The sequence below is a fragment of the Elephantulus edwardii genome, unplaced genomic scaffold (genome assembly GCF_000299155.1).
Source record: "Elephantulus edwardii isolate Elephantulus edwardi_28Jun2011 unplaced genomic scaffold, EleEdw1.0 scaffold00341, whole genome shotgun sequence".
NCBI classification, from domain to species: domain Eukaryota; kingdom Metazoa; phylum Chordata; class Mammalia; order Macroscelidea; family Macroscelididae; genus Elephantulus; species Elephantulus edwardii.
The window spans coordinates 1,293,236-1,308,860 of NW_006400091.1; the positions used below are offsets into that span (position 1 = coordinate 1,293,236).

A 15,625-nucleotide genomic window follows, 5' to 3' on the forward strand; every position below is an offset into this window, starting at 1 on the left:
TCATGCTTGGGAGGGTGGAGGGATGGCGCAGGAGAGGAAGGCCCTCTATGAGGTGGATTGATTCAGTGACTGGGATAATTGGGATGGGAGTGTCAAGAGACAGTGCGATTGGCACAGGACAGAGCAGAGTTTAGGGCTGTTGTGCATAGGGTCGCTATGAGTCGCAGGCAACTCGACGGCACATAACAACAACAACAACAACAATATAAAATTAGGCTAACTGGGTTTATTGCTCTTTTCTACAATTTTCATTTTATTTGACCTTGAATACGTTATTCAATCCATTTATGCTTGTTTTTTCATTTAAAAAGAGGAGTAACTTTCCCCCCCGCCAATATCCATAAGCACTTTATTCCACAGATCTGGGAGACAGCGAGTCACCTCCAAGACTGCATCATGATGGTGCTAATTTAAAGAGTATATACAGTCTTTAGTGGTATGGAGTTGTGCTGACAGCCCAAAGGCTTATGATTCTCATCTACCAACTGCTCTGCAGGAGAAAGATGGCAGTCTCCTCCCATGCAATTTACCTATGAAAACCCCTTGGAGAGTCAGCTATGAGTAGTTCCAGCTTGACAGTGTACGTAACACCAACATCATATTGTGGCAGAAGCCCGGGTGGCAGAAAGTGTCAGGCCTAAAAGCTGTTTGAATCCAGCTGCTCCCTGGAAGAAAGGTGAGCAGTTTCTGCCTCTGCAGTTTATAGCCTTAGAAATGTAATGGAGTTTCAACTATGAGTTGGTTCCAATTCAGTGGCAATCTGACTGAGACCTGCCCAAAATTGTACCTCAAATCACTTCATTTATTTAATCACTATTTAATATTCATCTTAAGCATGCCAGGCATTCTTTTAGGTTCTGAGGATAGGGTAATTCACTTACATTCTAATAAGGGGAAATAGATAAACAGGTGGAGATTTTTAAATTTTTTTCTCTCATAAATACCACAAAGAATAAGGAAGGATAAGGGCCTGAGAATGGGAAAGTGTTCTGCTTCATGTATGGAAAGCCAGACAAGACTTCCTTAGTGAAGTGACATTTGAACAGAGGCTTACTGAAGACAGGAGAAGCCCATAATGAAATTGCCTGCTGTGTGTTTAGAAGGGAAGCATTTCAGGTTGTGTTGCTGTTAACAGCCATTGACTTGGATCTGACTCATAGCTAACCTTCCAGTGGGTTTTCTGAGGCTGTATATTGCATGTGAGGTGAGTGCCCATCTTTCTCCTTGGAATAGCTCATGAATTCAAACTGCCTGCCATTGGGCTGGTAGGGTAACTCCTTACCACTAGGCCACCAGAACTCCCTTGAGAAGGCAGGATATTCAGAAGCAGCATGGAAAAAGGTGTGTATGCCTTGAGTAGAGCCAGAACAAGGAAGAGTGGTGGAAAATGAGGTCAGAAATTGCAGGGGTAGCTAATTAAAATCTTGCATGCCAGTGTTAGGATTTTGGCTTTTACTCTTGAGTGTGGAGGGGAACCAGGCCACAGTTGTGTCTCTCGAGGACCACTGCAGTTCTCTATTGTCTGTTGACGTCATTCTCCCACTTGAAACCCTGAGGAGTATTTCTCTTAAGAGTGAGATAATATCCAAAGTCAGAACACATTTTATCTGTTTTTTTTTTGACACCCCTTCCGTGATTTAAAAGGAGCCTTGGCGGTAAACTGGTAACCAAAATGGCTATTGAAATCCATGAACAGTCTCCTCCCCTGAAGATTTCCAGGCACAGAACCCTAAAGGAGGACTACCAAGAGTCATAATCGACTTGACGGCAGTGGATTTGATGTGGGGTTTTTTCCTGACTTAAAGGAGTCCTGGTGATTGATTCACTTGGCTGCTAATTGCAGGGCCACCCAGGAGGTAGTTTATATCCCTCAGCTGCTCCTAAGACAGTGTCAGCGGTCTGCATCTGTGCGGATTTATGGCCTTAGAAATACTATTAGGACTGGGTTTCTGATCTGTGATTAAAGAATGTTGGCAGTATATTGGTTAAAGGGCACCTCTACTAATGAGAGGTCGGCAATTTAAACCCACCTCCTTCTCTGTGGGAGAATGATGTCTGCTTCTATAAGTTCACATCCTTTGAAATCCTATCATGTGGTTCTGCTCTATCTTGCAGTGCTAATTATGGGTTGCAGTCTACTTGACAATAGTGTGTTTGGCTTTATTGTAGGTTTAGTAGTTCAGTATTAAGTGTTTGGCAGCCAACCAAAAGGCCAGTGGTTCAAGCCCACCAGCAATGTTATGGGAGAAAAATGTGGTTTTCATAAAGATGTACAGCTTTGGAAACCCTTTTGGAGCTAGTCTCACTTATCCTATAGGTTTTTGTCATGAATCGGAATTACAGGCAGAGGGGGTTTTGGGCCTAGAGGTAAGAAACAACCCCAAAGGCATGTAAATCCACCAGCCACTCCGCGGGAGAAGATAGGCAGACTCTTGCATGCAATTAACTGCCTCTGAAAACTCTCTGGAGGGTCAGCTTTGGGTTAGTTCCAAATCAATGGTACTTTAAAAAAAAATATTATTTTCTACAATTGTTTGAAATAAATGTCCTTAATATACATAAAAGAAGCGAGCTTTACTCATCTCTTAACTATATTTTCATCTTCTACCTCACTGTAGGCAGGCACCACAAGGATGTGGTTTATCTTTTTTCCTACCTGTGGTCAATCAAGTACAGAGTTGAAAATATTTTAAGCATGGATTGACTACTTGTTGCCTGATTTTAAGTTATGCTCTATTTTTTTAAGATGGTCACTTTAACCCTGAGGTGGTCAAGTATCGGCAGCTGTGCTTCAAGTCACAGTACAAACGCTACCTCAGCTCCCAGCAGCAGTACTTCCATCGGCTGCTGAAGCAGATTCTTGCTTCCCGGAGTGTAAGTAATGTTAGAAATGGGATATCAAATGTAAACAGGAACTCAGAGATGTCAGGACTTAGAGAAGTGGCTCAGAATCCTTACTGCTAAATCATAGTAAAATTGTAGTTTAGTACATTGTCATCATTTTAAGATGTATCCTGATTTCAGAGCTGTAAAAACAGAGGAAAAGGATGCATATTAAGATTGGTGCAGTTGAGTAGCTTTACCATATACAAGGGTTCTCATGTGGTGTAGCCCACAGATTCACTACCATCCCAAAGGTAGCAGCTCTCTGGTGACCAATCTACCAGCAGCTCCTTGGAAGAAAGATGGATAATCTCTTCTTGCACCATTTACAGCCTCTAAAAACCTATTGGAGAGCCTGCGATGAGTTGGTTCTGACTTGACAGTGATGAAATGAATTAACTTTTCCCTCAACCAGGTGGGATAACACAATGACTATACCATTGAGGTTGAGCACATAGGAGACTGTGAGCATGTTGCAGGATGAGGCAAGGTTCTGGTCTGTCTTTGATAGCGTCACTATGAATTGTGTTTAATTCTGGCACCTAAAACAAAATATGCACATGAATTTCAGGCAAATGTTGTTGGTGCCATCAAGTTGACTACAACTCGGAGAGGCCTTGTGAACTAGTCTCCATTTTGTATCATCATGATCTCCAGTGTGCTTAAGCCCATTATTACAGTCACTGTGTCAATTCATTTTGTTGGAGTCCTTCCTCTTGTAGACACATAGTAGGCTATTAAGAAAACTAAGTTGCTCTTCCTCATACTATGTTGTTGGCTATAGGCAAAGATGTCTTTAAGTTGTTCTTTAACTTCTATGACATAGAATTAGCATTTTTCCCTAGTATGAATCAACCTAAGCCCTTTTTATTAGTATTCATATATATGCTGCTTTGTTAACTAGAGGGAGGAATTTGAGTTTGTTAGGCACTGAGGAAAATAATTAGATTCACTGTGCCTATATTGTACAACAAGATTTAAATAACTGCGTATGGTCTCCTCTAGGATCTACTGGACATGGCCCGAAGGAGTGGCCCAGCCCTTCCCCTCCGACAGAAGCGCCCTTCCCCCTCCCGCACCCCTGAGGAGCGGGAGTGGAGGACTCACCAGCGCTATTTAAAGGTCTTAAGAGAAGTAAAGGAAGAGTGTGGTGACACGGCTCTGTCATCTGATGAAGAAGGTGAGTGTCTATAAGCCCTTGGGCTGGCTGGGGTGGTGCAGTTACATCTAGCAGCTTTTGCCCAGTTGGAGCCAGTGGTAGCAGTAATTCTCCCCAGTCAGGAAGCTTTTAAGTTAATCTGGTTTGGTGGGTGGATTGTGGACCTTAGAAGTCCTTGCTTGGTCTTTGGGTCACTGAGACATTCCTGTTAGATGGGAAGTGACTATGCATATGTTGTTTATCCTTAATGCGTAATTGGCATTGGAGTTTGCATCAGAAACTGTTGGACAAATCCCTGCATGGCAGGGCTCTTTCCACAATAGGCTTGTCTGGTCCTATTGTGCCGCTTGAGAGACCTGCTTTTCCCCTTACAGGAGAGTAGTAGTGACTGTTGGCCTGCTGCAATGCGACCCATCACTCTGTTGACGCCTCTCTTCCTGGAAGAGCTGTTTAAATGACCTAAGTGTGCTCCAGTCCATCTGGGGAAGGGTCAGAAAGGAATGTGGAACCCTGGCCTCCATGTGGTTGGCTTAACCTTGTTGAATCCAAATGGCCACTTACCCAATCTCCCCTATTGGAGTCCACAGCCACGTTGGATTTACAAGAACACTTTTCTTTTGAAGATCTCAGTTCATGGCTTCCGAGCTCTCCAGCGTGTTCTCCTAGTCCTGCGGTGCCCCTCAGGGTGGTGCCCACACTTTCCACCATGGATATGAAAACTTCAGGTGAGGCCTGAGTTGATGTTAATGCTCTGGGAAGTGAGAATATTGATTCGTAGAGGGAGCTGGGTACTAGGTTCTTACCCGCCAGAAGGTAAAGCATTGCTTAGAACTATTAGATTTCGATGGAATTTGTTACTACTCCACTTCTTACAGATTGGCGACTTCCCAAGTATTTCACAATGCCAGTTGTTAAGCCAAAGGACAACTACCACTTTATTCTTAATGATAAATTTTAAAACATACCCTAATTTTGGAGATGTTAGACTTCTGGGAAAAATCTTGCATTTTCACATATTTCTTTTATTGGTAGAAAAAAGATCCTTCCTTTAGAATATTGACAGTAGCCCAAATATCCAAACTGTGGTACCATTCCATCTTCACCATTAACTAACTGCTCCTCCTGCATTCATTTCCTCCACTCTTTGTCTATGTCTTTTCGGTTTCTGTGATTCACTGTAAGGCTTTATAAAAACTAAAAGCCAATCAGGGAAATGGCTCATGCAACTGTGAGTGATGTAAGCTGGTGCTACAGAGACTGGTGAGCAGTAGGCCAGGATCCTACAGGCTGTCTGTTGTGTTGCAGCCAGATGCTATGTCTCAGGAGAGCAGATGTCCTAAGGGAGTGAGTCTGTGAGCTGTATAGTATATACGTCTCTAGTAGGGTAGAACTTGTATTCTACCCTAATCCTTTTTCCTTGGTAGAATAAATGTGTCATGGAAAAATGGAAAGCTGTGGATGAAAGGACCATATTAACATACCATAGTATCTTGAAATTATTTAAGGCAAAGATGGTGAAACTTCATCTCATATTTTGGACATGTTCTCAAGAGGGCCTGGTCCTTGAAAAAAGATACTAAGCCAGAAAAGGAAGAGGATTAAAAAGAGAGGAAGACCCTCAATTAAATGGATTAATACAATGACTGCAACAGTGTGCTGGAGCAAGGCAAGAGATCTTGAAGATGGCATAGGATCAGGCAAGATTCCAATATATTGTTCATAGGGATGCTTTGTTGTATGTCAGTGTAATACACTAGATGATTGATAGATCCTGAGCTTCCTTTTTAAAGGGCTGCATTTATTTGTTGAAATATGTCAATTGATAATCCATCAATTCCTGGGGGCTTGTTTTTTGCCAGTTCCCTTGGAGCAGCTTGAACTTCCTCTTTTATCACCATTGCCTCTTGGTCCTATTTTGTTTCATGAAATTTTTCTGTATCAGCCAATTCTTTTTGATATAGTGACTATACTTCTTCCATCTTCTTCTGATGCTTTCTGGATCATTTAATATTCTGCCCATAGCATCCTTAAGTATTGCAACTTGAGGCTGGGTTTGTTCTTCAGTTTCCTCAACTTAAGAAATGCTAAGCAAGTTTGTCCCTTTTGAGTTACTGACACCACTTGCACATTTCATTATAGTACTTTATCTTCTCAAGCTGTCCTATAAAATCTTCTGTTCCATGCCTTAACTTTCTGATTTCTTTATTTTGCTTTGCCTTCTCGGTGCTCTAGTGCAATATTCAGAGTGTTTCCTTATATACTACATCTCAGTCTTTTCTTCTTCCTCTGTAATGACCTTTTGCATTCTTCATGGATGATCTTCTTGATAACCTCAACTGGTCTTTGTTCATTGGTGTTCAGGAGCTCAAACCTATTCCTGAAATGGTTTTTAAATTCAAGTAGGATATACTCAGGGTCCAATTTTGGTTCTTGTGGGTCTGATTGAATTTTTTAAGCTTCAGCCTTAACTTACATATAAGTAGTTGATAGTGTGTTCCACAATCAGCACGTGGCCTAGTTTTCACAGCTGATAAAGAATTTCTCTAGAGGTTCTTTTGTACAGATATAATCAGTCTGATTGCTGTGTAGTTCTTTCACCTCCCAGTGAAGTCCATGTGTATCTTATAATAGATATTTGCAATGAATAAATCATTGATTGTACAGAATTTTATTAAATCATTAATTGTACAAAATAAATCCTTGATTGTATAAAGTTCTGTCATTCTATCTCCAGCCTCATTTCTATTACTAATCCATGTTTTCTAACTGATCCTTCTTCCATGTTCCCACCTTTTGCATTCTAGTCACTCATTTCTGCATCTTCGTTTCAATTTCTGACTTTTGGGAATATTTTGTGTGTGTGTGTGTGTGTACCATCAAATCGGATCTGACTGATACAGGAGGAGATTGCCCCTCCTTCTCCAGCAGAGCATCTGGTGGATTTGAACTGCATACCTTTGGGATTACAGTGCAGGGAATTTTTTTAAAAATAAAATTTTAATTGTGATTTTAACATTTACAGAAAAGTTAGATTGTCATTCATTCATTGTTGCACAATTTACCCCTTCATCCTCCCTTCCCCCTAGTTTACTTTTTTTAGATATTCATTCATTGTTGTACCATTACCCACCTCCCCCATTCCCTACAGTCCTTTTTGCAATGATGTACCTCTTATTTTGTACTGTTGTTGTACGTATAGGCCTAATCATACATTCCTTTTAGACAGTTCTTTTCTTTTGTGTGCTCCAATGTAGTGGCCATTATCTTTCCACTTTTTTTTTACAATTTTTTAAATTTTTATTAATTTTAATGAAAGTTTACAGAGACATGGGGTTTCTAATCATTCATTGTTGTACTTTTCTTCCCACCCACCCCCTCCTCCCCAATTCACTCTTCTCCTTGAAAAGAAGAAAAAAAACTTCTTTCATTGTTATGCAGTTGCCCCCACCCCCCACCCCAAGTCCACTCCACTATGCAGCCTTCACTCTGGACTTCTGTAATGACAAGAATACCCATTCATATGTCCCTTTTAAACGGTTCTCTCCCACCTCTGTTTCAGTGCAATATCCATCATTCTCCCATGCTTTTCTGTCTTCCCTCAACCCTGATGTCAGTCCCCTTTTACAACAGTGGCCCTATGCAATATTTGTCCTTTTGTGACTGAGATATTTCACTCAGCTTCACTCAGCATAATGTCCTCCAGGGTCGCCCATTTTGCATAATACTTCATGAGTTCCCTGTTTTTCAATGCTGCATCGTATTCCATTGTGTGAATATACCAGAGCTTTTCAATCCATTCGTTTGTTGATATACACTTGGGTTGTTTCAGGCTCTTTATTGTGAAAAAAGCCGCAGTAAACATAGGTGTGCATATATCTGCTTAGGTGATATTTATGGTTTCTTTAGGGTAAATTCCCAGTAGTGGAATTGCTGGGTCAAATGGCATTTGTATTTGCAGCTTTTTGAGAAAGCTCCATAAAGCCTTTCATAGTGGTTGTACCATTTTACATTCCCACCAACAGTGAATAAGGGTTCCAGTTTCTCTACAACCTCACCAGCATTTGTTATTTGCTGTTCTGTTAAATTTTGCTATTGATAATCTCATAATTGTTTTGATTTGCATCTCTCTTAGAGCTAGGGCTTTTGAACATTTCTTCATGTGTTTGTTGGCCATCTGAATGTTGTCTTTGGTGAAGTGTCTGTTCATATCCTGTGCCCATTTTTCAATTGGGTTATTTACCTTTATCTTGGTGTGGTGCTCGTATCTTTCCGCTTTCATCCTGTTCTCCCAACCTCCCATGTTAGACTTGCTTTATAACAGTGGTGCTATGCAGTACTTGTCCTTTTGTGACTGAGATATTTCACTTAGCATGATGTACTCCACTGTCCCCCATGTTGTGTAATGTTTTACGAGTTCATTGTTTTTCAGTGCTATGTAGGTAGGATTCTACTGTATGACTATACCATGTTTTTTTTTGTCCATTCATTTGCTGATGTGCACTTGAATTGCTTTCATCTTCTTGATACTGTAAATAACATAGAAATAAACATGGGTGTGCATAAATCTGGGTGCTAGCTCTGGTTTCTTTAGGGTGTATTCATATCAGTAGAATTGCTGGGTCAAACTTTTTGAGAAACTTGCCCAACTTTTTGAGAAACCACCAAACTGCCTTCCATAGGTATTGCACCATTTTACACTCCCAACAGCAGTGAATAACCATTTGAATATCTCCACAACCTTGCCAGCATTTATTGCTTGCTGCTCTCTTGAGCTTTGCTGTTGTTACTGGGGTGAGATGGTATTTCACAGTTGTTTTGATTTGCATCTCTCTGATTACTAGAGATTTTGAACATTTCTTCATGTGTTTTTTTGCTTTCTGAGTGTCCTTTTGGGTGAAGTATCTGCATCCATGGACCTGAGACTGCAGCATCTGGCAGGAAAAAACCAATTTCAAGTAAAGTGGGAAAAAATTGTATAGTAGCATCAGCAGCTTCACTTTCTCCTCCTCCAGATAGACCTGAGAAACGTAGCAATCTGTCTAATGGTGACCTGCTTTTAGCTCCTCTCATATTGAATATGAGCACATACTCTTGAAGGCAATGTGAGCCAGCCCTTCATACATTTACCCCTTCCTATTTTAGATAAAAAAATGTTTCAGTTGGCTATTCCAGTTCTTTATCAGACCATTACTCTGAGGGTAACATGTAATATAATTTTTGTGATGTGATATTGTTGTGATAGAGTCAACATCCAATATGATTTTTCTTGGCTTATTACTGTGCTATGTAGGCTGTAAAGTGTGTTCCTTGGTCTGAGAAGATATAACTTGGGGGCCCAGACTAGTTTAGTATCTTTTGTTCCAGTCCTTTTATGGTATTTTTTTACATTTGCATTGGTTATAGGATATACAAAGCCCAGTCTGGAGTAAGTATCCATTCCTGTGAGGACTTATTTGAAGCCGCCTGGTGTCATTGGTCTGATAGAATCATTTTGCCAACTTTGTGCAGGGCCTTCCACCCGGAAATCTGTCCCATAGCCATCTGCAATCTCTTTCTCTCTTACTGGCTAGCTGGGCAATCTTTATGGGTGTTTTGTGCCTCAGGGGGGAAAGAGGAATATGTCTAATTTTATCCCATCTCTGCATTGCTGCTGCACCCCTGTATCCACTCATTTCATGGACTCAGTTGGTCATCTCAACGGAGTGTACCAACGTGTCGTCCTGCTGTTTACAGTCATCCCCTTATCCTGGCAAGGGGTTCTTGTGATGGACATTGACATATCCAATTTTAATGTGTGCCCTAAATTCCAGTAATACTTTCCTTAGGTTCATGCCCCATACTAGTGTTCCTTTAATAGTCCAACTCTCCATGGCCCATTTTCCTGACCATATGATTAAGCCATTAGCCACTGCCCATGAATCAATAAAAACTCCAAACATGGGAACTCTTAACATCACTCAGTTCCTCAGTCACTGCTAGGAAGACAGCATATAGTTCAGCTCATTGTGCAGGTCTTTTCTTGCCTTACTCAGAGTCTTGCCATCTGCTGATCTAAATGCGGCAGCTTTCCATATCACATGGTTTCCATATACCCTGGAACTGCCATCTGTGAACCAAGCAGCCCTTCACTGAACAGCAGAAAGTTTTTCATAGGGCATTGTCCATGTGGCATTGGGAGACAGGCAACCTCTCTGGAGGTTCTAGGGTATGACCAATGGAAAAGAGGCTACTTGCTTGTGGATTTGGTGGGTGCCTCCCTGCATTCCTCTAATAGCTTGTTCTTGGATAAACTGTTTCCGTTATACCAGGAAGCTGTTTTGTGAGAGCACCTTCTTTATTAAAGTGTTTCTCTGACATTATGCATAACAGGATGGGTATTTCAGGTCTCATAATAATTTTATGTCCTTGTCTCATTAAAGTAATCTCAACCAATGCCCAATAGCATGCAGGTGACTGTCTTTCAAATGACATGGATTGTGCAGCAGCACCAGTAAATTTCCTTGTCCAGAATCTTAGTGGTCACCACAGGACAGCCTTCTCATGTTTTTGCCTTTCGCGCCAGTCTGCATAAGCACAGGTCACAGATAGCTTGAGAATCATGTGTGAATGTGGATCATAAGGGCCTAGAGGCAAGGGAGAAAGACTGCTTTCTGTATTTCAGCCATAGTCTGCTGTTGCTCTGGGTCCTGTTCAGAAACAGTTTTCTTTTGGGTAACTTTATGGATAGGCACTAACAGTATTCCAAAAGGTGGGATACGAGTCCTCCAAAATCCAAATAGACCAGTCAGATGTTCGGCCTCCTGTTTAGTCTTAGGAGTAGGTAGTGACAGACACTTGTCCTTAATTACCTGTGGAATTTCATTGGTTTCCTTTGGTCTGTTATATTTTCTGCCTGTTGATGCCATGTTTGAGACTACTGAAGCCACAGGTGACACTAGTTTATGTAGGCCTTGATAATCTACACTTAATTTCCATGAGCCATCTGCCTTTTTTACAGGCCACATAGGGCTGTTAAATGGAGAATTTGTTAAGGCCAACAACCCAGCCTTTATCATATCTTTAATCAAGGCAGTTATTTCCTTTTGGCCACCAGAAATCCAGTACTGCCTCAAATTAACAACCTGAATGGGCTCAAGCAATTCTAAAGGTTCCCATTTAGTATGTCCTATCGGCACTGCCTTAGGGCTGACTAGTTTTAGGCCTTCAGTTTTAGAGTCTGGTAGAAGGAGTATTTTCAAATTATACAGTATTGTGATGGGAAAGTCTGCTGTTAGGGACCTCTCCAAAGTACTGAAGAGCAATGCTGTGTCTCTGGAGACTAAGGCGTGTCTGATACAGGCCATGGTCTTTGCTATCACTTGTTATGCATCAGAGAGTTGTACAGAGTTGTGGTGCTGGAGAAGAGTATTGAGGGTACCATGGACTGCTAGGAAAACAAACAGATTCATCCTGGCAGCTCCTTGGAGGTAAGGATTCTGAGGCTCCATCTAACATACTTTGAACATGTTGTAAGGAGGGACAGGTCCTTGGAGAGGGACATCATGCTTGCGAGGGTGGAGGGACGGCGCAGGAGGGGAAGACCCTCTATGAGGTGGATTGATTCAGTGACTGGGATAATCGGGATGGGTGTATCAGAGACAGTGCGATTGGCACAGGACAGAGCAGAGTTTAGGGCTATTGTACATAGGGTCGCTTTGAGTCGCAAACGACTCGATGGTACATAACAACAACATCCATTACAGTAATACATTCAGGTAAAGAAGATGCAACTGCTTCATACAACATTTGTTTATATTTTCCAGTTCTCATCCAGGCTTTCACTCCAGTCCCATTAATTGCTGCCTTTCCATATCCTCCTAATGCAACTTTAGATCCCTTCAAGATTGTGTCCATAGTTTGAAAGTTACAGTACATTGGGCTTCTGTGTCCAGAAGCCCCAGGAATGTTTCTTCTCCACCCCTAGGCCATTTTATCCACACCTGTGATTATAGGCTTAGGTCCCCTGCTAGGGGTTGGACCAGAAGACCCTGGCCTTCCTACTATCTAGTTTAGCTTCTGCTTCAAGTGGTTCTGAATAGCTTCCCTCATCATTAATTACTTTGTAAGTGGGATGAACAGAATGGACTTGTTTAGGCCTTTTTGATGTTGGGGGAACAGAGAAAATTCACTGCTCCACCCAACCTCATGTAGTGCTATCTTAGAACCCTTGTCTCAACTCCATAAATATCTGCTATATTCATCCCATTCCTGAGTAACCATCTAAAAATATCCACCCAACTAGGGTAAATATTTTTTCTGTAGTCTCCTCCTGCTTGCCTATGAATCACTTTGATGTTTCTTGAACCCTTAAAACCCATAAGGGGAATTGTATGCAATAGAGCGGACACAGCTTCTTCAGTTGTTGTCTTGTTCTCCAGTAGCAAAGCTACCTGAGATTTCCACCATCTCTGCCATGGCCTCTGGAATATTCCATTTGTTACTTAAGACAAGGACAGGGGCAGTTGCCCTTGGAGAGATAAAGAATCCCAGTCACACATTATAAAGTCTGTAAAGCTAATCATCCCCTCTGGGATAATCTAGCACTAACCCATACATGCTCCTCCATTTTCAGCATACAGAAACACAGCTGCTGCCCCTAAATTTGTCACTCTTAAAATAAATTTTAGTAATGGTTCCTCAGGAAGCTGCTGATAATGATCTACAAGCTTATTTATTTCCTCTCCATCATATGCCTGGTTGCAATAATTTCTTGATTCTGCCCATCTGTTCCCAGACTAATTTTGTGACCACAGATCTGAGAAGTATTTCTGATTGCTCCCATATAGTTTTTTCTTTTGCAGGGGAGCCTGAGAAAAGGAGCATATCTGTCCTGGTAGAACTTTGTTCAGTTTTTACTTCAGCCCTCTTCAGTACCTACATTCTTTTCCTTTTCGTATGTTTCCATTACTTTCTGCCTTTATCCAACTCACCAGCTTCTCAGGAATTCTATCTGCTCACTTCATGTCCCATAAGTAAGTTTTGTTTCCGTTAACTGCCTGCAACATAAAAGCTGAATTATTCTATGGATATTACTTAATCTACCCAGAGTCCAAAAGTTTCTTATTTTTTTGTTTACTTCTTTTTCTCCAAAGTTGCATGTTGCAGAGAATCTGGACCTTTGTAGCAAATCCCACTATGCTGACACAAAAAATTGTCCTTATTATATTATGTACTACGATTAATAGTACATTATTTATGAGAAGACTCAATGTAATCCCAAATGCTTAAAACGTTATATAAGTCATAGTTTCTGTTAACAGCTTCATCTGTGACTCAGTTCTCCAGTTCCTCTAAGGCCTGTGGGCTGATAATTTGCTAGAATTTCCTCCAGAGACTCAAACCTGTCAGGGGAATGACTCATGTGACTTTAAGTCTGCAGACCGGGTTTTTGTAAAAACTGGTGAGCATTCAGCCAGGCTGGGTGCTGTGGGAAGCTTAAACACAGTCACACCACCCGCTCTGTTTTCACACACAAACCCTCCTCAATGTCGATAGTGCTCGCTTTAAATTGATATTCCAGGTGTTGCTGATTGGCAAGGCCATGCTGATTTGTAGGACTATGTGTCTGCAGTTAAGGTGGCTGGTGACCAGAGGGGACTAACTGTAATGGCTAAAAAAAGCCAACTTTTAGGCCAACATCACAGTCACTGTTACTGTTTATTGTATAGGCAAGTTTCCATAGTGTTCCTGTTGTCATTTCAGGGTTTTTACTTCTTTTATTACACAGATATTAGGAAGGAAATATAGAAAATCTTACTTTTAAGTATCACATTGATGAGAAAAGAAAAAATTTTAACATCATGGTTGCAAATGATGTAGTCCATGTGTCTAATTTACTTTCAGATAAAATAGAACTGGGGGACAGTGACCTGAAGATAATGTTAAAGAAGCACCATGAGAAGCGGAAACATCAGCCAGTAAGCTGGGTGGGGATTGGGTAATTTTCCTGTGGGCCTGTCCTCTGGATTGGGTAAGCAGTGGGCAGAGAGTCTCTACTACAAAAAGAACAACCACAAGTGCTAGTTAACACAAGAGAACATGAAAGAGCTCTAATTTTACCTGACTTTTAATACCTGCGATATCTGAATCATTACCTTCATTGTATTGATGCGCAGAGAAATTAACGATCTTGTCTGAGGGCCCCCCTGAAAGTAAGTGACTGAGCCCAGGTCAGTCCTGTGCTCTTTCCTCTGTTTACTGTTTCGATTATTTACTTTACCACATCAGGTTAATGCCACTAAAGCCTCAGGGTCTATCAGAAAAATAGGATTTATTTTCAGGAAGCAAAAAGACAGTCTGTGTAAGACAGAATAGTGATACAGAATGAGTTCCACATTAGGATTTGTAACTATTACATCTCTGTCTTTTCCACTTAACTAACTGGATGATACTGGGAAAATCCTTTAGCTTCTCTGAACCTCATTTTCTTTATAATTTCTAATATTTGACAAAACCGAAGACCACATGAGATAAGAATTATGGTGGAGCATTGTAAACCATAGAGTGTCTTATAATGGAAAGGACAGAATGGAATTCTCAGTTTGCATTATTGTCAAATAGTGGTTTTTATCTCTGTACATTTTTAATTCAGCAAAGTTCTTCAAATGCAGCAGATACCCAACTTTTTGTTAGGTAGATTTAGTGTCTGTAGAGCCCCTCTAACTTGGTCTTTGGATATATCACATCCAGGATCACCCAGACCTCTTGACCGCAGACCTAACGCTCAGTGACATCATGACTCGTGTAAATGCTGGCCGCAAAGGCTCCCTGGCAGGTGTGTGCTAGTCCTTACAGATCACCTTTGTTTTGTTACTGCATTTTGTATTTTTTTGTTTTTTTTATTTATCTTTTTTTCACTGATGCACCCCTTGTTCCAGATTGTTGTCATACATATAATGCCTGATCCTCTATATTCCTTTCAGACATACCTGCTCTTTATCTGTTCTAAGGCAGTGTTCATTATCTATCGACTCATTGTCTATTCTCCCTTCATCCCCACCATGTCTGTCCTATTTTATAACAGTAGTGTTATGCACTGTTTGTCCTTTTGTGACTGAGATGTTTCACTCAGCATAATGTTCTTTAGTTCAGTCCTCTAGTCCTCCCCTAGCAAGGTGTAATGTTCTATGTGTTCATTATGTTTCAGTTCTGCGTGATACTCCACTATGTGAATCTACCTTAGGGTTTGTTTTTTTTTTAGCCATTGTTGGTTGGCTCTTGGGTTGCATCCATTTCTTTGCTATTGTGAATAATGCAGTAATAAACATGATTGTGCAGGTATCTTATAAATTTATAAGGTGGGAGATGTATAAAAATTGGGACAACAGATCATTGACTCTCTTACAAGTCTTCAAATTAAGTTGTAGCTCACTCATTGAGTTTGGTATTTAAAATCCAAGTATTTTGCTACTGAAATGTTTTCTTTCAGGTAGTCTTTAGGAAATAATATTCAGATAATACTGCCTGCCTCCTGATGGAGAAATTTCAGTTCTTTTTTTTTTTTTTTTTTTTTTTTTTCAGCCAGCTTTAATTTTACTTTGGTGC

At 40.8% G+C, this 15,625-nt stretch overlaps 1 protein-coding gene across 2 annotated transcripts in view; it reads left to right on the top strand.

The window, feature by feature from the left end:
• The window catches only part of NFRKB (nuclear factor related to kappaB binding protein), a 70,786-nt gene that overhangs the window by 15,824 nt on the left and 39,337 nt on the right, over positions 1-15,625 (top strand). The window contains exons 3-7 of one of the 2 annotated variants that reach the window (XM_006901738.1): positions 2,747-2,874; positions 3,889-4,063; positions 4,666-4,767; positions 13,925-13,998; positions 14,771-14,855. In XM_006901738.1, coding sequence (XP_006901800.1) covers positions 2,747-2,874; positions 3,889-4,063; positions 4,666-4,767; positions 13,925-13,998; positions 14,771-14,855 — 564 coding nt within the window. Of the gene's footprint in view, positions 1-2,746; positions 2,875-3,888; positions 4,064-4,629; positions 4,768-13,924; positions 13,999-14,770; positions 14,856-15,625 lie in introns of both variants that reach the window. The other variant, XM_006901739.1, reaches the window with a different exon arrangement.